This window comes from Coregonus lavaretus (assembly GCF_964263955.1).
Source record: "Coregonus lavaretus genome assembly, contig: HAP1_SCAFFOLD_254, whole genome shotgun sequence".
Taxonomy (NCBI): Eukaryota; Metazoa; Chordata; class Actinopteri; order Salmoniformes; family Salmonidae; genus Coregonus; species Coregonus lavaretus.
The window spans coordinates 580650-605391 of record NW_028157650.1 but is presented as its reverse complement, the minus strand read 5'-3'; the positions used below and the strand labels follow the sequence as shown (position 1 = coordinate 605391).

The 24742-nt window shown below is 44.7% G+C and overlaps 1 protein-coding gene across 1 annotated transcript in view; it reads left to right on the top strand.

Annotated features, from left to right (window-relative positions):
* Nucleotides 1-1321: 1321 nt before the first annotated feature.
* Nucleotides 1322-24742, top strand: part of LOC311125127 (uncharacterized protein) — a gene marked incomplete at both ends in the record, with an annotated part of 40522 nt that continues 17101 nt past the window's right edge. Inside the window, 5 exons of the mRNA XM_084199191.1 lie at nucleotides 1322-1389; nucleotides 12972-13088; nucleotides 13502-13586; nucleotides 13723-13951; nucleotides 14500-15202. Of these exons, the coding sequence (XP_084055317.1) occupies nucleotides 1322-1389; nucleotides 12972-13088; nucleotides 13502-13586; nucleotides 13723-13951; nucleotides 14500-15202 (1202 nt within the window). The remainder of the gene's footprint in view (nucleotides 1390-12971; nucleotides 13089-13501; nucleotides 13587-13722; nucleotides 13952-14499; nucleotides 15203-24742) is intronic.

Below are 24742 nucleotides of genomic sequence, written 5' to 3'. Positions count from 1 at the left end.
TGATAAATAAGACACATTTGTTTTATTTTTCAAATGTGTTTTGAATTGGGTGACCTAGTAACCTCTGTGTGAAAGTCCAGCAATTGGCTTGGGGCAGGTTTGAGACTGATCTAATACACTTTATTTCTCAGCTGCCTCACCAACGTCTGTACGTGAATTAATAACTTTTAATTGATAATTATTTCCAATAGATGGCAGCATAAGACCACGAAGCATCAGTTACAGGCTACAAGCAGAAATATGATTGACATAAAATAGCATGTAACCAAATACTATATGTCCCATGATTTTCTAAAATGGTCACTCATTACTTTAGTTAGCTATATATCTCGATTTAGGCCTGTGATGCTTTTGGAAGAGCAATTAAATAGAAACTATAGCAGGTGTTGAACCCCTGGTAAATAATCACTAGTCAGATGCTCCAACCTCAACCCTAGTATACATGCATTTTTTAAATATCAAATATTGTGTATCCAGGGAGAAAACTAAACTAACCTTCTGAAATGTCATTCGTGGTCTTATGCTGCCATCTATTGGAATTATTTAGCAACTGCAGTAGTACTGAATAAAGTATATCCTTACTAAAGTAGTAATTACTCAGAATTGCAAAATATGACTTTCTAGTTCATTTTACCACTTACAACCATATAATAACCATTTATAGCATTTACAAACAATGAAACTGACATAAACCAAAAACACCATACATTTAGTTAACTATATATATACTATTTATTTAGATGGGTGACATTATCTGCCAAAGTAACACCACTGTAGATAAAGAAGAGCTCTCCAGTAGGTGAACCAAAACATTCAAAGGCCATTTTTTCAAAATTGAGGTTACAAGTTTACCATCTTTCAAAGCAGAATTATTTTCCCATTGTTCCTCAACTGTAGTGTATGATATACCTTTTTCTAGCTGAGTCTCTACTTTTATCAAAAAAAACACAATTTCTCTGAGAGTGAGGCAGATATATATTATTAATGTGTAAAACCTAGCAGTACTACTTATTTCTCTGAGAGTGAGGCAGATATGTAGCATTAGGCAAAAAACATGATTATTTGTCTCTCTGAAATGAAACCGTTAAGTGATAGATTTTAAACAAATACATGTCTCCAATCTCTTTCATAATTTCTTTAAACAACAAAAGCTACTTTACGAACATTTCTGAAAATGGATATATAGCGTTTTGGAATGAAACTCTTCTCATGATTCCCCATCTGAGCTCAGAGTAGATGAGAGATGTAATGTTTGTCTCTGTTGTGTTGAAGCCCAATCAAGCAGGAGAGACCAGCCTCCCCTGTACCCAGCTGTGTGTCCATGAAGAGTAACAAGTCTATGGGTAAACCTCCAAACTTTAGAGAGGGAGACTTTTCTACTGAACAAAGGTAAGAATAACTCATGGTTCATGGTCAGTGAGTTAAACAACACTGTCTCTAGTCATTTCTCCTCTCCCATTTTCCCATTTATTTTGGTTGTTTTCATAATCCATAGGCTAATCCTTTTTTCCATTTTCATAGTCCTAAAACAATATTAAATAAACACAACACTCCCTGTGTGTGTGTGTGTGTGTGTGTGTGTGTGTGTGTGTGTGTGTGTGTGTGTGTGTGTGTGTGTGTGTGTGTGTGTGTGTGTGTGTGTGTGTGTGTGTGTGTGTGTGTGTGTGTGTGTGTGTGTGTGTGTGTGTGTGTGTGCACTCCCTGGATGAGGAGATGTAATCTCTATCCTGATTGCCTAGTCACTTTTACCCTTACCTACATGTAAAATATTACCTCAACTACCTGGTACCCCTTCACATTGTCTCAGTACTGGTACTCCTTATAGCCTCATTACTACCTCAACTTCCTGGTACCCTGCATGTTGACTCAGTACTGGTACTCCTTGTATATAGTCTAGTTATTACCTCAACTACATGGTACCCTGCACGTTGACTCAGTACAGGTACTCCTGGTATATAGTCTAGTTATTACCTCAACTACCTGGTACCCCTGGACATTGACTCAGTACTGGTACTCCTTGTATATAGTCTAGTTATTACCTCAACTACCTGGTACCCCTGGACATTGACTCAGTACTGGTACTCCTGGTATATAGTCTAGTTATTACCTCAACTACCTGGTACCCCTGGACATTGACTCAGTACTGGTACTCCTTGTATATAGTCTAGTTATTACCTCAACTACCTGGTACCCCTGTACATGGACTCAGTACTGGTACTCCTTATATATAGTCTAGTTATTACCTAAACTACCTGGTATCCTGCACGTTGACTCAGTACAGGTACTCCTGGTATATAGTCTAGTTATTACCTCAACTACCTGGTACCCCTGGACATTGACTCAGTACAGGTACTCCTGGTATATAGTCTAGTTATTACCTCAACTACTTGATACCCCTGGACATTGACTCAGTACAGGTACTCCTGGTATATAGTCTAGTTATTACCTCAACTACCTGGTACCCCTGGACATTGACTCAGTACAGGTACTCCTGGTATATAGTCTAGTTATTACCTAAACTACCTGGTATCCTGCACGTTGACTCAGTACAGGTACTCCTGGTATATAGTCTAGTTATTACCTAAACTACCTGGTACCCCTGGACATTGACTCAGTACAGGTACTCCTGGTATATAGTCTAGTTATTACCTCAACTACTTGATACCCCTGGACATTGACTCAGTACAGGTACTCCTTGTATATAGTCTAGTTATTACCTCAACTACCTGGTACCCCTGCACATTGACTCAGTACAGGTAATCCTGGTATATAGTCTAGTTATTACCTCAACTACTTGATACCCCTGGACATTGACTCAGTACAGGTACTCCTGGTATATAGTCTAGTTATTACCTCAACTACCTGGTACCCCTGTACATTGACTCAGTACAGGTACTCCTGGTATATAGTCTAGTTATTACCTCAACTACCTGGTACCCCTGGACATTGACTCAGTACAGGTACTCCTTGTATATAGTCTAGTTATTACCTCAACTACCTGGTACCCCTGCACATTGACTCAGTACAGGTAATCCTGGTATATAGTCTAGTTATTACCTCAACTACCTGGTACCCTGTACATTGACTCAGTACTGGTACTCCTTATATATAGTCTAGTTATTACCTCAACTACCTGGTACCCCAGGACATTGACTCGGTACTGGTACTCCTAGTATATAGTCTAGTTATTACCTCAACTACCTGGTACCCCTGGACATTGACTCAGTACAGGTACTCCTGGTATATAGTCTAGTTATTACCTCAACTACCTGGTACCCCTGGACATTGACTCAGTACAGGTACTCCTTGTATATAGTCTAGTTATTACCTCAACTACCTGGTACCCCTGCACATTGACTCAGTACAGGTAATCCTGGTATATAGTCTAGTTATTACCTCAACTACCTGGTACCCTGTACATTGACTCAGTACAGGTAATCCTGGTATATAGTCTAGTTATTACCTCAACTACCTGGTACCCTGTACATTGACTCAGTACTGGTACTCCTTATATATAGTCTAGTTATTACCTCAACTACCTGGTACCCCTGGACATTGACTCGGTACTGGTACTCCTAGTATATAGTCTAGTTATTACCTCAACTACCTGGTACCCCTGGACATTGACTCAGTACTGGTACTCCTGGTATATAGTCTAGTTATTACCTCAACTACCTGGTACCCCTGGACATTGACTCAGTACAGGTACTCCTTGTATATAGTCTAGTTATTACCTCAACTACCTGGTACCCCTGCACATTCACTCAGTACAGGTAATCCTGGTATATAGTCTAGTTATTACCTCAACTACCTGGTACCCCTGCACATTGACTCAGTACAGGTAATCCTGGTATATAGTCTAGTTATTACCTCAACTACCTGGTACCCTGTACATTGACTCAGTACTGGTACTCCTTATATATAGTCTAGTTATTACCTCAACTACCTGGTACCCCTGGACATTGACTCGGTACTGGTACTCCTAGTATATAGTCTAGTTATTACCTCAACTACCTGGTACCCCTGGACATTGACTCAGTACTGGTACTCCTGGTATATAGTCTAGTTATTACCTCAACTACCTGGTACCCCTGGACATTGACTCAGTACAGGTACTCCTTGTATATAGTCTAGTTATTACCTCAACTACCTGGTACCCTGTACATTGACTCAGTACAGGTACTCCTGGTATATAGTCTAGTTATTACCTCAACTACCTGGTACCCCTGGACATTGACTCAGTACAGGTACTCCTTGTATATAGTCTAGTTATTACCTCAACTACCTGGTACCCCTGCACATTGACTCAGTACAGGTAATCCTGGTATATAGTCTAGTTATTACCTCAACTACCTGGTACCCTGTACATTGACTCAGTACTGGTACTCCTTATATATAGTCTAGTTATTACCTCAACTACCTGGTACCCCTGGACATTGACTCGGTACTGGTACTCCTAGTATATAGTCTAGTTATTACCTCAACTACCTGGTACCCCTGGACATTGACTCAGTACTGGTACTCCTGGTATATAGTCTAGTTATTACCTCAACTACCTGGTACCCCTGGACATTGACTCAGTACAGGTACTCCTTGTATATAGTCTAGTTATTACCTCAACTACCTGGTACCCCTGGACATTGACTCAGTACTGGTACTCCTTGTATATAGTCTAGTTATTACCTCAACTACCTGGTACCCCTGGACATTGACTCAGTACAGGTACTCCTGGTATATAGTCTAGTTATTACCTCAACTACCTGGTACCCCTGGACATTGACTCAGTACTGGTACTCCTGGTATATAGTCTAGTTATTACCTCAACTACCTGGTACCCCTGCACATTGACTCAGTACAGGTAATCCTGGTATATAGTCTAGTTATTACCTCAACTACCTGGTACCCTGTACATTGACTCAGTACAGGTAATCCTGGTATATAGTCTAGTTATTACCTCAACTACCTGGTACCCTGTACATTGACTCAGTACTGGTACTCCTTATATATAGTCTAGTTATTACCTCAACTACCTGGTACCCCTGGACATTGACTCGGTACTGGTACTCCTAGTATATAGTCTAGTTATTACCTCAACTACCTGGTACCCCTGGACATTGACTCAGTACTGGTACTCCTGGTATATAGTCTAGTTATTACCTCAACTACCTGGTACCCCTGGACATTGACTCAGTACAGGTACTCCTTGTATATAGTCTAGTTATTACCTCAACTACCTGGTACCCCTGCACATTCACTCAGTACAGGTAATCCTGGTATATAGTCTAGTTATTACCTCAACTACCTGGTACCCCTGCACATTGACTCAGTACAGGTAATCCTGGTATATAGTCTAGTTATTACCTCAACTACCTGGTACCCTGTACATTGACTCAGTACTGGTACTCCTTATATATAGTCTAGTTATTACCTCAACTACCTGGTACCCCTGGACATTGACTCGGTACTGGTACTCCTAGTATATAGTCTAGTTATTACCTCAACTACCTGGTACCCCTGGACATTGACTCAGTACTGGTACTCCTGGTATATAGTCTAGTTATTACCTCAACTACCTGGTACCCCTGGACATTGACTCAGTACAGGTACTCCTTGTATATAGTCTAGTTATTACCTCAACTACCTGGTACCCTGTACATTGACTCAGTACAGGTACTCCTGGTATATAGTCTAGTTATTACCTCAACTACCTGGTACCCCTGGACATTGACTCAGTACAGGTACTCCTTGTATATAGTCTAGTTATTACCTCAACTACCTGGTACCCCTGCACATTGACTCAGTACAGGTAATCCTGGTATATAGTCTAGTTATTACCTCAACTACCTGGTACCCTGTACATTGACTCAGTACTGGTACTCCTTATATATAGTCTAGTTATTACCTCAACTACCTGGTACCCCTGGACATTGACTCGGTACTGGTACTCCTAGTATATAGTCTAGTTATTACCTCAACTACCTGGTACCCCTGGACATTGACTCAGTACTGGTACTCCTGGTATATAGTCTAGTTATTACCTCAACTACCTGGTACCCCTGGACATTGACTCAGTACAGGTACTCCTTGTATATAGTCTAGTTATTACCTCAACTACCTGGTACCCCTGGACATTGACTCAGTACAGGTACTCCTTGTATATAGTCTAGTTATTACCTCAACTACCTGGTACCCCTGCACATTGACTCAGTACAGGTAATCCTGGTATATAGTCTAGTTATTACCTCAACTACCTGGTACCCTGTACATTGACTCAGTACTGGTACTCCTTATATATAGTCTAGTTATTACCTCAACTACCTGGTACCCCTGGACATTGACTCGGTACTGGTACTCCTAGTATATAGTCTAGTTATTACCTCAACTACCTGGTACCCCTGGACATTGACTCAGATCCTACATCTGTAGCAATACACCTCTCTTTGATGTACATGGCTATATCAGGATTGACTTTTGACCATTTGACATCTTTTATTTACTGTTGTTTAGGCTGGTTGAATGAGTCGCGTATATATTTTAGTAGTATATTTCTTTTTTTATATTGTTAGCAAACTGATATTTACCCAACTCTAGGTCCAAAAGACTTCTCAACAGCTTCTACCCCCAAGCCATAAGACTCCTGAACAGCTAATCATGGCTACCCGGACTATTTGCACTGCCCCCCAACCCCATCCTTTTTACGCTGCTGCTACTCTGTTAAGTATTTATGCATAGTCACTTTAACTCTACCCACATGTACATATTACCTCAACTACCTCAACTAGCCGGTGCCCCCGCACATTGACTCTGCAACGGTACCCCCCTGTATATATAGCCTCCCTACTGTCACTTTATTTTACTTCTGCTCTTTTTTCTCAACACTTTTTTTGTTGTTGTTTTATCCTTACTATTTTTTTTATTTTTTATAAATGCACTGTTGGTTAAGGGCTGTAAGTAAGCATTTCACTGAAATGTCTGCACCTGTTGTATTCGGCGCATGTGACCAATACAATTTGATTTGATTTGATTTGATTTGATTTGGAATTACTCAGAATTTCAAAATATGACATTTTCTATTTCTTTTGACCAGTTACGACCATAAAATAACCATTTATAGAATAACAAACAATGAAACTGACATAAATCAAAAACACCATACATTTAGTTAACTATATATTCATATATATACTTTTTATTTAGATGGGTGACGTTATCTGCCAAAGTAATACCACTGTAGGTAAAGAAGAGCTCTGAGAGTGAGGCAGATATATATTATTACTGTGTAAAACCTAGCAGTACTACTTATTTCTCTGAGAGTGAGGCAGATATATAATATTACTGTGTAAAACCTAGCAGTACTACTTATTTCTCTGAGAGTGAGGCAGATATAATATTACTGTGTAAAGCCTAGCAGTACTACTTATTTCTGTCACAAGCCGGGCTTGAACTCCGGTCTCAGATGTGGAGAGCTGGGGGTTCTACCCCTTAGCCACAGAGGAGGTGTTGTAGGACCCAAATGAAACACCCAAGGCAATACTCCAGGCAAGTAGATTTAATGTACCAAAACAGGAGGCAAAACAAAACAACTCCACGAGGGGAGAAAAACAAACTAAAGATAACTTCGAACAGCTTACTAGGACAGACACGGTGGGACAAAGCAGGAGACACATAGCCAGGACTCAATAACCAAGTGAGAAACAAGGGGAAAACACACAGCTAACATACACAAGGGGAAACAAGGCACAGGTGACCTGGATCAAGCTAATTAGGACACACGAGGAGGAACTAAGGCAGAGGGGAACACAGATGACCTCTAGAGGCCCGGAGACAAACAGGAGGCAGGAAGCTGACACACACGAGGAAGAACTAAGGCAGAGGGGAACACAGATGACCTCTAGAGGCCCGGAGACAAACAGGAGGCAGGAAGCTGACAGGACCCCCTCCTCTAGGAACGACTCCTGACGTTCCTTCCAGAACACCCTGGCCTCAGGGTGCGAAAATCTCGGATCAACCCTGGGTCCAGGATGTCCCTGGCTGGAACCCAGGAGCGCTCCTCTGGCCCGTAGCCCTCCCAGTCCACCAGATACTGCAGAGAGTTCTGGACCCTCCGGGAGTCCAGTATCCGGCGGACTGTGTAGGCTGGCTGGCCGTCAATGATCCTGGGAGGTGGCGGGGGTCTGCGTGGGGGGGCAAAGGGAGAAGACAAGACAGGTTTAATAAGTGAAACATGGAAAGTGGGGTTAATTCTAAGGGAGCGAGGGAGAACCAAACGATAAGACACAGGGTTAACTTTTCTAGCTATGCGGAAAGGGCCGATGTACTTCTGGGAAAGCTTCTTGGATTCGACCCGGAGGGGCAGGTTCTTAGTGGCCAACCAAACTCTCTGACCCGCTCGGAAACTAGGGGCCGTCCGGCGGTGGCGATTAGCCTGACTTTGGTATCTCTGGGAGGTCCGAAGGAGGGTACGCCTGGCCTTCTTCCAGGTCCGCCTACAGCGTTGGACAAAGCGCTGGGCCGAGGGAACACCAACTTGCGCCTCCTCCTCTGGAAATAATGGAGGGTTGTAACCGAACTGGCATTCGAAGGGGGACAAACCGGTGGCTGAGGACTGGAGGGTGTTGTGGGCATATTCAGCCCAAATGATATAGGTGGCCCAAGACGTGGGATTACTGGCCGCCATACACCGCAGGGTGGTCTCCAGATCCTGATTAATCCGTTCCGTTTGGCCATTAGACTCAGGATGGAACCCCGACGAAAGGCTGGCTGTGGCCCCAACAAGCCTGCAGAAGGCCCCCCAAAACCGGGACGAGAATTGGGGACCTCGGTCAGAGACCACGTCCAGGGGAATACCAAATATCCGGAAGACATGGTTCATGAGGAGCTCAGCAGTCTCCTTAGCTGAGGGCAGCTTGGGCAGGGGAATAAACCGGGCAGCCTTAGAGAACCGGTCTACCACCACTAGGATGACGGTGTTGCCCTGGGATAGAGGAAGTCCCGTAACAAAGTCCAGAGAAAGGTGTGACCATGGCCTTCGAGGAACAGGTAAGGGATGGAGCAGTCCCTGGGGTCGCTGGCGTGTCGACTTTCCCTGGTTGCACACAGGGCAGGCCTCAACATAGACCTGCACGTCCTTCTTGATGGACGGCCACCAAAACCGCCGTCGGAGGAATTCCAGTGTGCGAGCACTGCCTGGATGGCATGTCAAGGGCGACTCATGACCCCACTGCAAGACGCGGGCCCGAACAGAGAGAGGAACGTACAGGCGACCGGCAGGACCACCGCCTGGATCGGGCTCATGGACAAGGGCTTCTCGTACCCCTCTTTCTAGTTCCCACTGAAGAGGTGCGACGATCCTAGACCTCGGAATAATCGATGCCAAGGGCTTCTCTTGTACCTCGGGAGAATAGACTCGAGACAGGGCATCCGGCTTGACGTTCTTGGTGCCAGGTCGGTAAGACAGGAGGAACTGGAATCGATTAAAGAAAAGGGACCATCGTGCTTGCCGAGGGTTCATCCGCTTAGCCTGTTGGAGATATTCCAGGTTCTTGTGGTCTGTGAGAACCTGGAAAGGGTGCTGAGCCCCCTCAAGCCAATGGCGCCACTCTTCCAAGGCCAGTTTTACCGCAAGCAACTCTAGATCCCCCACGTGGTAGTTGCGCTCGGCCTCAGACAGGCGGCGAGACATGAAGGCACAAGAGTGTAATCTCCCATCCTCACCCCTCTGTGACAGGACGGCTCCCACCCCCACCTCTGAGGCGTCCACCTCCACCACGAAAGGTCTTTCTGGGTCAGGGGTCACCAGAATCGGAGCAGAAGTGAAGCGGCGCTTGAGATCCTCGAAGGCCCCTGCTGCTTCCGGACCCCAGTGAATCTTGGTCCCTCCTCCCTTGGTAAGCGTCGTCAAGGGGGCTACCACCGAGCTGAAATTCTTAATGAACTTCCGATAGAAGTTAGAAAAGCCAATGAACCGTTGAACCTCCTTGACCGTGGCAGGTGTGGGCCAATCGTGGACCGCCTTGACCTTCTTGGGATCCATCTCTAGGTGCCCGGGAGTGACAATAAACCCGAGAAACTGAGTCTGAGAAACATGAAATTCACACTTCTCAGGCTTAACGTAGAGGTGATTGTCAAGGAGCCTCTGAGAACCCTGCTAACATGCCCCTCATGCTCCTTCAGTGACCTCGAGAAGATGAGGATATCGTCCAGGTACACGAAGACGAACAGATTAAGCATATCCCGGAGAACATCATTAATCAGGGCTTGGAATACTGCGGGGGCATTGGTGAGCCCGAACGGCATCACCCGATATTCATAGTGCCCCGTGGGCGTGTTGAACGCCGTCTTCCATTCGTCTCCTTGCCGGATCCGCACGAGATGGTAAGCATTGCGGAGATCCAGCTTAGTAAAAATGGAAGCCCCTTGAAGCAGCTCAAAAGCAGTGGCCATGATAGGAAGGGGGTATCGATTCCGAACTGTGATCTTGTTGAGTCCCCGGTAATCAATACAAGGCCTAAGACCCCCGTCTTTCTTTTCAACAAAAAAGAAGCCCGCCCCAGCCGGGGAAGTAGAGGCATAGATGAGGCCGGCTGCCAAGGACTCCTTAATGTAGGTGTCCATAGCTGCGTGCTCGGGGGAGGACAAGGAAAAGATCCGACCTCTAGGAGGGCAGCACCCAGGGAGTAGATCAATGGCACAGTCATACGTGCGATGAGGCGGTAAGGAAGTAGCCCGGGCCTTGCTGAACACTGCCTTGAACCGATGGTAAACACTGGGGACTCGGGAGACGTCAACAGACTCTTGAAACTGGGTACTAGGGGCTGAGGGACTCTGAAGCATGCAGGTGAGTTGGCAAGTGGGACCCCAGCTTAGAATGGTGCCAGTAGGCCAGTCGATCTGGGGATTATGTCTGCATAGCCAAGGGTGACCCAGGATAATAGGATACTCGGGAGAGTCAATGAGATAGAAGGTCTCCTCCTGCTGGTGTTGAGAGATGGTAAGTCGCAGGGACTGAGTCGCCTCTGTAACCTTTCCTGGTTCCAGAGGTCTGCCATCCAAGGCTGTAACTGCCTGGGGTTGCGGAAGTAGTTGGGTAGGGATCTTAAGTTCCTTAGCCAAGGTTACATCCAGGAAATCACCTGCGGCACCGGAATCGATCATAGCCTGGACCCGATGCTGGTGGCCCTCCCAGGACAGAGTGGCTGGAATAGCCAGGACAGCGTTAGTAGGAGGCGCTCTAATTCTCCCCATCACAGCCCTCCGGTAGCTGGGCGGGGACAGGCGTTTCCCGAAAGCTCGGGGCAAGTGGAGCGGAAGTGGCCGGCAACCCCGCAGTAGAGGCACCGACGCTCCCTCATGCGACGTTCCCTTTCGTTGGGAGAAAGCCTGGAACGGCCTAACTGCATGCTCTCCGGAGAATCCTGGAGCAGTTCAGGAGCCGGGGAGGCTCTGAATGACGGAGTCCAAACAGGAGAAACAGAGCTGCTCAGAGGAACTTGGGACTGAGACACCTGACGGCGAGCCGTTCTCCGCTCTCTTAGACGATTGTCCAGGCGGATGGCCAAGGCTATGAGGGACTCGAGATCTCCAGCTGGTTCTCGGGTGGCTAACTCATCTTGAAGGGGCTCAGATAACCCTCCCTGAAAGCAGACCCTCAGCGCTTCATCATTCCATCCGCTCCTTGCTGCTATGGTCCGGAAATCAATGGCAAAATCTGCCGTGCTTCGGGGGCCCTGACGGAGAGACAGTAGGCGCTTGGAAGCCTCCCGCCCACTGACAGGATGATCGAACACCCGCTTGAACTCTTCTACAAATGCAGCGTGGGAGTCACAACAGGCCTCCTGGGACTGCCACACCGCAGAGGCCCAGGCGAGCGCCGTGTCTGAAAGAAGGGTAATGATGTAGGCAATCTTGGAACGGTCTGTGGGAAAACTTGAGGGTTGGAGCTCGAAGGTGAGGGAGCATTGGGTGAGGAAACCCTGGCAAGAGCTTGGATCCCCAGAAAAGGGCTTGGGAGGTGGTAGTCGGGGCTCCGCCAACCGAGAAGGCCTGTCGTCACTGGGGGGTGACCTGGGGGAAGGGAGAGGACCAGGGAGGCGTTCAAAGAGCTGGCGGAGGGAACTCATCATTTCGGCCAGGAGTTGAGAATGACTAGCCATCAGCTCCTCTTGTCGGCTGAGAACGGCTTCATGGCGCTGGAAAGAAGCCTCATGTCGAGTGATCACCGCCAACAGGTCCTGGGAACTGAGTGTTTCTGGGTCCATAATTGACTTGGTTATTCTGTCACAAGCCGGGCTTGAACTCCGGTCTCAGATGTGGAGAGCTGGGGGTTCTACCCCTTAGCCACAGAGGAGGTGTTGTAGGACCCAAATGAAACACCCAAGGCAATACTCCAGGCAAGTAGATTTAATGTACCAAAACAGGAGGCAAAACAAAACAACTCCACGAGGGGAGAAAAACAAACTAAAGATAACTTCGAACAGCTTACTAGGACAGACACGGTGGGACAAAGCAGGAGACACATAGCCAGGACTCAATAACCAAGTGAGAAACAAGGGGAAAACACACAGCTAACATACACAAGGGGAAACAAGGCACAGGTGACCTGGATCAAGCTAATTAGGACACACGAGGAGGAACTAAGGCAGAGGGGAACACAGATGACCTCTAGAGGCCCGGAGACAAACAGGAGGCAGGAAGCTGACACACACGAGGAAGAACTAAGGCAGAGGGGAACACAGATGACCTCTAGAGGCCCGGAGACAAACAGGAGGCAGGAAGCTGACAATTTCTCTGAGAGTGAGACAGATTTTAAACAAATACATGTCTCCAATCTCTTTCATAATTTCTTCAAACAATAAAAGCTAATTTACGAACATTTCTGAAAATGGATATATAGCGTTTTGGAATGAAACTTGTTTCCCCATCTTAGCTCAGAGTAGATGAGAGATGTAATGTTTGTCTCTGTTGTGTTGAAGTCCAATCAAGCAGGAGAGACCAGCCTCCCCTGTAACCAGCTGTGTGTCCATGAAGAGTGACTGGTCTATGGATCTACCTATGACCTTTAGAGAGGGAGACTTTTCTACTGAACAAAGGTAAGAAGAACTCAAGGGTCATGGTCAGTGAGTTAAACAACACTGTCTCTAGTCATTTCTCCTCTCCCATTTTCACATTTATTTTTGTTGTTTTCATAATCCATAGGCTAAACCTTTTTTCCATTTTCATAGTCCTAAAACAATATTAAACTAACACAACATTCCCTCCCTGTGTGCATGTGTGTGTGTGTGTGTGTGTGAGTGTGTGTGTGTGTGTGTGTGTGTGTGTGTGTGTGTGTGTGTGTGTGTGTGTGTGTGTGTGTGTGTGTGTGTGTGTGTGTGTGTGTGTGTGTGTGTGTGTGTGTGTGTGTGTGTGTGTGTGTGTGTGTGTGTGTGTGTGTGTGTGTGTGTGTGTGTGTGTGTGTGTGTGTACTCCCTGGATGAGGAGATGTAATCTCATGTTTTGTCCACAGAAACCAACAGGAGAGATCAGAGTCAGAGATTCTCAGTGGTCAGTCTTCCCAGAGTCATCAAACAGACCTGGCCTCCATATTCAGTGTATGTGGCTGTTATGTACATTTGTTTTTGTTTACTTCAAGTAAAGTTGATCTGTCAATCATTCATTCATGTGTTAATGAGAAAGCATTTAGTCTCTTGCTTAACTTATTGACTTGATTGACTTGATTTATTTCAGTTGCTTGAGGAGAATATTATGACATTTGTGAAGAACGAGCTGAAGATGTTCAAGAGGATTCTTAGTCCAGAACTCCCAGAAGGCTTTGAGAGTCAGAAGCAGGATAAGGAAGTGGTGGATGCTGAAGATGGGAAGCAGGAGAGCAGTGCCAGAGAGGGGGCTCTGAAGATCACACTGCACGTCCTGAGGAAAATGAACCAGAAGGAGCTTGCTGACACACTGGAGAAAAGTAAGAGCTGTCTGCCTCATGTTGAATGCTGTTTTAGAACATTTAAAAGCTGTAGCTAAAGTACAGCTAAAGTAGCTGTGTAACTAAATGATATTGTAGCAGCCTTAACACAACACCTAGTGACCTCATCAAGGAGCAGCAGGGATGTGTTGTGTTGTGTTGTGTTGTGTTGTGTTGTGTTGTGTTGTGTTGAGAGAGAGAGAGAGAGAGAGAGAGAGAGAGAGAGAGAGAGAGAGAGAGAGAGAGAGAGAGAGAGAGAGAGAGAGAGAGAGAGAGAGAGAGAGAGAGAGAGAGAGAGAGAGAGAGAGAGAGAGAGAGAGAGAGAGAGAGAGAGAGAGAGAGAGAGAGAGAGAGAGAGAGAGAGAGAGAACATAATCAGTCACACCAGTCTGTAATGCATTATGAAAACATTTATACAGTCAGTTAAGAGAACATTTATACAGTCAGTTAAGGGAATAAAGTATTATAATTTAAAATGTTATAACAGTCCTATAATACTGTAGGCATTAAAACAGATGTAATATTAATATCCTCTGTGTTATTTCTAGATTCAGATGAGCGTGCTGTGATTCTTCAACGTGAACTCAAATCTAATCTAAAGAAGAAGTTTCAACGTGTATTTGAGGGGATCGCTAAACAAGGAAACCCAACACTTCTCAATAAGATCTACACAGAGCTCTACATCACAGAGGGTGGAACAGGAGAGGTCAATAATGAACATGAGCTGAGACAGATTGAGACAACAACCAGGAAACAAGCAAGACCAGAGACTGCAATCAAATGTAACGACATCTTCAAACCCTTAACTGGACGAGACAAACTTATCAGAACTGTGCTGACAAAGGGAGTCGCTGGCATTGGAAAAACAGTCTCTGTGCAGAAGTTCATTCTGGACTGGGCTGAAGGAAAAGCAAATCAGGATGTCCAATTTGTATTTTCATTCCCTTTTCGGGAGCTGAATTTGATGAAAATGGAAAAACACACTTTGATTGAACTTCTCAATCACTTCTCAGAGGAAACCAAAGAATCAAGAATCTCCAACTACGACAAGTACAAAGTTCTGTTCATCTTTGATGGTCTGGATGAGTGCCGACTGCCCTTAGACTTCCAGAAGAACAAGATCTGTTGTGACGTCACAGAGTCAACCTCAGTGGATGTTCTGCTGACAAATCTCATCAAGGGAAATCTGCTTCCCTCTGCTCTCCTCTGGATAACTACACGATCTGCAGCAGCCAATAAGATCCCTACAGGGTGTGTTGACCAGGTGACAGAGGTACAAGGGTTCAATGACCCACAGAAGGAGGAGTACTTCAGGAAGAGATTCAATGATGAGGACCTGGCCAGCAGAATCATCTCACACATAAAGACATCAAGGACCCTCCACATCATGTGCCACATTCCAGTCTTCTGTTGGATTTCTGCAACCGTCCTTGAACACATGCTGAAACATAAGAGAGAAGAGATGCCCAAGACTCTGACTGAGATGTTCATACACCTTGTGGAGTTTCATACCAAACAGAAGAATGAAAAGTATCTTGGGAAAGAAGAGACAGGTCCACACTGGGATAAAGAGAGCATTCTGTCACTGGGAAAACTGGCTTTTCAACAGCTTATGAATGGCAATCTGATTTTCTATGAAGAAGATCTGAATGAGGCTGGCATTGATGTCAATGAAGCATCAGTGTACTCAGGATTGTGCACACAGCTCTTTAAAGAGGAATGTGTGCTGTACCAGGACAAGGTTTACTGCTTCGTGCATCTGAGCATTCAGGAGTTTCTGGCTGCTGTATATGTGTTCCTCTCATTCATCAACAACAATGAGAATCTAATGGCCGAATCTCAAGTTACTGAAGTTACTGTCTACAAGAGTGCTGTGGACAAAGCCTTACAAAGTGAGACAGGAAACCTGGACCTGTTCCTCCTCTTCCTTCTGGGCCTCTCACTGGAGTCCAATCAGAAGCACTTACGAGGTCTACTGACAAAGACAAGAAGCAGCTCACAGAGCCATGAAGAAACAGTCAAGTACATCAAGGAGAAGATCAGGGAGAATCCCTCTCCAGAGAGGTGCATCAATCTGTTCCACTGTCTGAATGAACTGAATGACCATTCTCTAGTGGAGGAGATCCAAAGCTACCTGAGATCAGGAAGTCTCTCAGAAGAAGAACTGTCACCTGCACAGTGGTCAGCTCTGGTCTTTGTGTTGCTGACTTCAGAAAAGGAGCTGGATGTGTTTGACCTGAAGAAATACTCCAGATCAGAGGAAGGTCTTCTGAGGCTGCTGCCAGTGGTCAAAGCCTCCAGAGCTGCTCTGTGAGTACATAAAATGACATTTAAGTACTAATCATCAGGAAGAAATATTCAGTTTAGAGAAAAATATGTATTATTGAATAACATATTGAATCACTGCATTGATGTTCTCATTAGTATAACAATATGATCATAAATTTCTAGGAGACGGAAGATGAATCTATATGTTGTTTAAGAGACTAAACCAAATGCTGCTCTGTTAAATTAACAGTGTGTTTGTGTATCTCTTTGCAGGCTGTCAGGCTGTCTAGTCACAGAGGAAGGCTGTGCTTCTCTGGTCTCAGCTCTGAAGTCAAACCCCTCACACCTGAGAGAGCTGGATCTGAGTAACAATGACCTGAAGGATTCAGGAGTGAAGCTGCTCTCTGCTGGACTGGGGAATCACCACTGTAAACTGGTGACTCTGAGGTCAGTATTCCTGTAGTTGGTCAACAAGTGACAACTGTTCACCAGATCCACATGTGTTTACCAGGCACACATAGTCCACACCATTTGTGTTTGGACACTGAAGCTTACAGTTTTAAATTTGGTGCTATGCTCCAGCATTTTGGATTTGAGATAGAATGTTTCATATTAGGCAACAGTACAGAATGTCACCTTTTATTTGATGTTAATGGTGAGATGTTAGCATGTTTTGTTGTAGCCTCTGTAACTTTCTCACTCATTATTATTCATGATTCATTCATTATTTTTCTTAATCATGGCATCATCAGGATTCATTTAGTAGTGTTTAGAAACACGTTATCTACTCACTTAGACTGAAAATTTCTCCAGTCATCATCCACCATTCAGTTACTATTGGATAAAACATAACCCAAAACACAACCAAAACAAACTGCAAATGCAACCAATGAGTTTGGCACCAAATACTCAACTTTTGACTACTTTAATACACTATAAGTGAATTGGTCAGAATACTTATGACTTCGTCAAATGGGGGGACTAGATACATAAACATAAAGTGCTTTCATTTCTTAACGGTGAAACAGATATGTATTAAAATACCCTCAAATAAAAGGTGACATTATATACTGTCACCTCATATGAAACATTTGATCTCAAATCCAAAATGTTGGAGTATAGAGCCACATTTAAAATGTTAGCTTCACTGTCAAAATAGATATACTGTGGACTGTATACTCAATACAATCTAAATCTGATACCCCACTGTCTGTCTTTTGACTGATACTGCTTTTTAAACTGCTCTGGTCAGTCTACTCAAATATTTGTCATATGCATTTTTCTATCTACAAGCAATACTTTGATAATTTATCATTTCTAATAATGATACATTCATTTATGAATAGATATGTCAGGTTTCAGGACACTGATATATCTGAAAATGTTGAAAAAATATACTGCCACTATTTTCACCACCAAAGAATAGCAGTGTGATTTTAATATGATTTGACTCTTTGCAGGCTGTCAGGCTGTCTAGTCACAGAGGAAGGCTGTGCTTCTCTGGTCTCAGCTCTGAAGTCAAACCCCTCACACCTGAGAGAGCTGGACCTGAGCTACAATCACCCAGGAGACTCAGGAGTCAGACTGCTCTCTGCTGGACTGGATGATCCACACTTTAGACTGGAGAAACTCAAGTATGTAGAGGGTTTATGTCAATGTTCATATCAGACATGTTGGAGTTATCAGGTTAGTTAAGACAAACATTCTGACCACCACTTGGACTAAGTTATATAAAGATTGTGTGTGTGTGTGTGTGTGTGTGTGTGTGTGTGTGTGTGTGTGTGTGTGTGTGTGTGTGTGTGTGTGTGTGTGTGTGTGTGTGTGTGTGTGTGTGTGTGTGTGTGTGTGTGTGTGTGTGTGTGTGTGAGTTCAGGTGTATCCCTCAATGACTCTCTGTTCTTCTGCTTACCGCTACAGTGTGGAACATGGTGGAGAGAACACAATGAAACCTGGACTTAGAAAATGTGAGTGTTGACTGCTGTGAAAAATATGACTAAGAATAAGTCTTAATTCAAGTGAAGTCAAAGTCAAAGACCACCATCATTACTTACTTGGTCATATTAAATATCAGCTGTAGTTCTACAGAAGCACAAATCAGGGACACCAAAGTTTACAAAGAGTTGCTTTGACAATGTGTGTTTGTCTGTGTCTGTATTCGTGTTACTTCAGAAATGTGTGTGTGTGTGTGTGTGTGTGTGTGTGTGTGTGTGTGTGTGTGTGTGTGTGTGTGTGTGTGTGTGTGTGTGTGTGTGTGTGTGTGTGTAATTAATGGGAATAAGTGTGTTTTATATTACCATACAGTATAACATATGATCATTCAACAAGTCTCAAGTTACCTTAATTTCTCATTTTGATACCTAGAAACATCTACATTAAATGAATTAGTGAAAAGTGAGTTAATATTCTAATGTGAATGATGATGATTTCTAATATTGTGTCTGGTTTCATCCATCAGATGTCTGTGATCTCACAATGGACCTAAACACAGTAAACAGACTCCTCTCTCTGTCTGAGGAGAACAGAAAGGTGACATGTAGGAGAGAGGAGCAGCCGTATCCTGATCACCCAGAGATATTTGAGGACTATGGACAGGTGCTGTGTAGAGAGGGTCTGACTGGGCGCAGTTACTGGGAGGTAGAGTGGAGTGGGAGAGGGGCTGTTATAGGAGTGGCATATAAAGGAATCAGCATGAGAGGATGGGGTGATGACTGTAGGATTGGATGGAATAACAAGTCCTGGAGTCTGTTCTGCTCTGACAACCGTTACTCTGCCTGTCACAATAAGAAGTCCACTACCATAGACGTCCCCTCCTCCAGCTCCCACAGAGTAGGAGTGTATCTGGACTGGCCAGCCGGCACTCTGTCCTTCTACAGAGTCTCCTCTGACACACTGACCCACCTGAACACATTCCACTCCACATTCACTGAGCCCCTCTATCCAGGGTTTAGGGTTTGGTATAATGGGGACTCAGTGTCCCTGTAAATAATAACCATGGTAACACTGACATACACACACACACACACACTGGACACAAACTCACACACTGGACACACACACACACACACACACACACAAACACACACACACACACACACACACACACACACTGGACACACACACACTGGACACACACACACACTGGACATACACACACTGGATACACACATACTGGACACACACACACACACTGGACACACACACACACACTGGACACACACACACTGGATACACACACACACACACACAAACACACACACACTGGACACACACACACACACACACACACACACACACTGGACACACACACTGGACATACACACGCACACTGGATACACACACCGAACACACACACACTGGACACACACACAAACCCACACTGTACACACACACACACACTGGACACACACACACACACACACACACTGGACACACACAAGCACACTGGATACACACACTGAACACCCACTCACTGGACACATACACACATGCACACTGGATACACACACTGAACACACACACAAAATGGACACACACACACACACACTGACACACACACACACTGGACACGCATCAACACACATACACTGGATACACACACACACACACATATTGGACACAAACACACTTGACACACACACTGAACACACACACACGGAATACACACACTGGACACAAACATACACACTCTGAACACAAACACACAGGACACACACACACACACACACACACACACACACACACAAACACACTGGACACACACACACACTCACTGGACACACACACCAAGGACACACACACACACACTGGACACACACATACTGAAAACACACACACACACACACACACACACACAAACACACACTGGACACAAACACACACACACTGGACACACACACACACAGGACACACATACACAAAGGACACACACACTGGCCAGACACACACTGGACACACACAAACACACACACACACACTGGACACAAAAACACACACACACACACAATGGACACACACACACACACACACACACACAAACACACACACACACACACACACACTGAACACACACACACACACTTAACACACACAAACACTAGACACGCATCCACACACACACACTGGACACACACACACATACACACACTGGATTCACACAAACACACACTGGACACACACACACTGAACACACACACACACACTGGCCACACACACAGTGAACACACACACTGAAAACACACACACACACACACACACACACTTAACACACACACACTGAATACACAATCACACACACACACTGAACACACAATCACACACACACACACTGGACACACAATGAACACACACACACTGAACACACACACTGGACACACACATACTGAACACACACACTGGACACACACACACTGAACACACAAACTGGGCACACACACACTGAACACACACACACGCATGACACACACACACACACACACTGGACACACACACACACTGCACACAAACACACTGGATACACACACACACACTGGACACAAACAAACTGGACACACACACTGGACACACACACACAGGACACACACATACACACTGCACACACACACACTGGATACAAACACACACTGGACACACACACTAGACACACACACACACTGGACACACACACACAGGACACACACACACACACACCAAGGACACACACACTGGACACACACACACACACACTGGACACACACAAACACACGCACACACACACACACTGGACACACACACACACACACACACTGGAAACACACACACACACACACACACTCACACGCTGAACACACACACACACTGAACACACACACACACACTGGACAGACACACTATGGACACACACACACGCACACACACTCACACACTGAACACACACACTATGAACACAAACACATACTGGACACACACACAGGACACACACACGGGACACACACACACACACACACACACACACACACACACACACACTGGACAAACACACACAGGACACACACACACACACTGGACACACACACACTGGACACACAGACACACACACTGGACACATTTCCATGTGTTGTATTTTGATGAAAGGAAATCCCATATAGCCTACTGGACAGGACATTGCTATGGCATCTTCTGTTTGGGTGTCTCAGGTCAGGTCTGAGCCATGATCAGAATGTGTCTCTGTGTCTATTTCCAGCCCTGCCATTTCTACCTGTCCTGATCTAGTGTTTCACCCCTGACCTCCTCACACCGTCTCACTGTCCATGTCTGCTTTTAGCTCCCACCTCTACTTCACTGTGTTATAATGGACCTTATGCTTGTTATGTCACCTCTGTAACCAGTTATCAAACATACTGACCTTTCTGACCCATGGTCCTACTTTCTACAACTGAACATTTAAATTCCTCTATGAGTTTTGTTTAGTGTCCATTTACTTATGTATGTATTTGTTGTATATTGGGGTTGTGCTGCAGAGCATCATGGGGGTTTGTATGTGTTGAGATGATCACGTTCCAGATAAATGGTTGAACTGATTCCTGCCTCCTGTCTCATCATTATTGAATTGTTATACCGCCGGTGGCAACAGTGGGGTGCATGGTGCTGAGGAAGCTAACACTTATTTATTTAACATCTGTACACCGTGAGTGTTGCTATACCACTCTCCATCACACCGTGAGTGTTGCTTTACCACTCTCCATCACACTGTGAGTGTTGCTTTACCACTCTCCATCACACCGTGAGTGTTGCTTTACCACTCTCCATCACACCGTGAGTGTTTCTTTACCACTCTCCATCACACCGTGAGTGTTGCTTTACCACTCTCCATCACACCGTGAGTGTTGCTTTACCACTCTCCATCACACCGTGAGTGTTGCTTTACCAGCAGCTTCTGCCTTTGTTTGTTCACTGTTCTGAGCAGGATAGTCTTCTTTCCAATCAACTTGTCTGACAGGGAAATTGATGTGAAGAATCTGTCTATGGTCCCATTTCTGCCTTTGCCCATGTAAGGCTCCACGTGTCTCAAAACCACAGTCACTCACCCGCTGGCCTGGTTTCATCTTTCCCCAGATATGGAAAGACATTGAGCAAGTTGGTTTCGACATCCGCTGCTAACCAAAACAGAAGTCACATGCACCATTATCAGTTTCTATCTGGTTTCTATTGGCCATTCATCCATTGGCGACAGAACAGCATATTTTAACTGGATGATGTTATTAGTTTCTGCTTAGTTGCCAGAGCAATGCTGCTGCTGGAGTGGTCATGTGATAAATACATTGACAGCACAGATATTGTTGAGAAAAGTTCACTTTGGAAATAGAGCTTCACCTCTTGAATTTTGAGAGTTATTTGATAAAGGTAAGTGTCATAGAAACTGCAGAATATGCTCTTTCAGATACAGCACTATATAGAAATCACAATGTTTTACCTGCATGTGACTCTGAAGGAGGATTTGATAAAGAGATGCTCCTTTCCCTGCGTCTTTTTTTAGGAGTTCAGAAAAATGCTGACTGACCTCACCCTCTCTGACCTCACCCTGCTGAAACACACTCAAGTAAAGACCACATAGCTACAGTTATATGCTTGTCAGGTTTTACCCACTTTTACAGCCAATGTATGGACTGGTATACATATGAATCAGTGGAATATACTGACTAGTTAACCACCTCTCAATAAGGGTTCATCAAATCTATTTTACTGGTCGCATACACATATTTAGCAGATGCTATGGAGGGTGTAGTAAAATGCTTGTGTTCCTAGCTCAGTGCAGTAATATCTAACAATACACAACAATACACACAGATCTAAAAAGTAAAAGAATGGAATTAAGAAATATATAAATATTAGGAGGACATCAAGCATACAGCACTAAACAGACAGACATCTCAGGACATCAACAACTCCTGGGGGGCATATCAACATTCTACATGGACTTCCTCTCCTTGTCCTCTCCTTGTCTCCTCTCCTTGTCTCCTCTCCTTGTCTCCTCTCCTTGTCTCCTCTCCTTCATCTCAACTACATGAGAGAACTGGACAGGTGAAAGCAATGTTTCCACACCTAGTACTATCTTAAGGGGCCAAGACAAATGCGCTGTAAGACGTTGGTACCCAGGTGATAATGTAGTATATGAAGAATTATGACTGCTAATGTTTTCAAGTGGAACCTGAGAGGATGTTTATTCAGTTTCAGAGGGAGTTGGTTTAGGGTGACGCCCCATAGAACAGACAGGGAGTGTGTGTTGTAGACAGGGGATTGGACAGTAGAGGGAGCCACCCATATTTGGGAAAATTATAAGTACTGGGTTTAAACAAAGAAGGTCAGAGCAGACATATTCTTTTGGGACTCTGTTCTCCGGATGCTATATACATCTGTAAACTTATGCTGAAATCTTGTGATATTAATAAAACTTATGATCAAAGCTCAGTATAAGCGGACTCCTTTGTTACAGCATAATAAGCAACATTGACTCGACACTACAAAATGGCGACGAGTGATGAGGCGGTCTACGACTCTGCAGTGTTTCATTCATGAGCAGCGAGGTGACTCTCGTGTGTGCTGCTGTTGCTTTTATTGCTGCGAACGAGGGGTCTGGCCTAACCATTCTAAATTTGTTTGCACTGGTAAACAGCGCAAAATGGGGGGAGTGTCTATAGAGTGTCTATAGAGATATTTTGCTTGAATAAGAGTTCAAGAACAATCGATTGAGAGGAATAATGCCTAGGCATATGTATGTAACTTAGAACCGCTGTGAATCAACGGAAGCCCTTTTTCTTAAAGGCGATCTCTAGGATGGGCCGAAAATCCTATAACACGTTAGGTGTAGTTAGGTGAGTCCTCGGGACTTGAGGCTATATATATTGTGATTGCATGTTACCGCTCAGCTGGTGTTTGACGAAGCATTTGTTTGATGTAATCTCTCATTACATTTCCAGAGACCTCGTGGTAGCAGAAATTTAGCAAACAAAGATTTTTTACGACACGGCGGAGGGAGAAATGCTAAACGTGGCCTGCTAATGATGCTCCATGCTACATGCTAATGCTAATGCTAAATGCTAATTCTTGCTACATGCCAATTTTGAAGCGGGTTATGTTTGATATTTTTTCCTTGGTGGTCCATAGGAATGGGACGAGCCACCAATATTGTGTTTAGATAGTTTGGGCTTGGTGCCTGATGTTTTGTGAGCTCTGTTACGTGTTATTGTTTGTCTATAAGGGTAAAAGAGAGGAGGTATAGCAGAATGCTAACGTTCTGTTGTCTGGAGTGAAAAGAGCTGAGAGCGAGCTCCTTCCACTGTGAAATCGTAGTGATGAATGTACTGCGCATGCGTGTGATTTTACGACACTAGAGTGACGTAGGGGTAAATAGGTCACTCCTCTGTTACACTGTGCTGCGGGGAGACAGACGAAGGAACAAAGACAGAGAGATTTAGAGTCTAATGCTGTATTCTGGTTGTTACATCGGCTGTTGTTTGAAGATGAAACTGTTTTCTTGAGACCTATTGA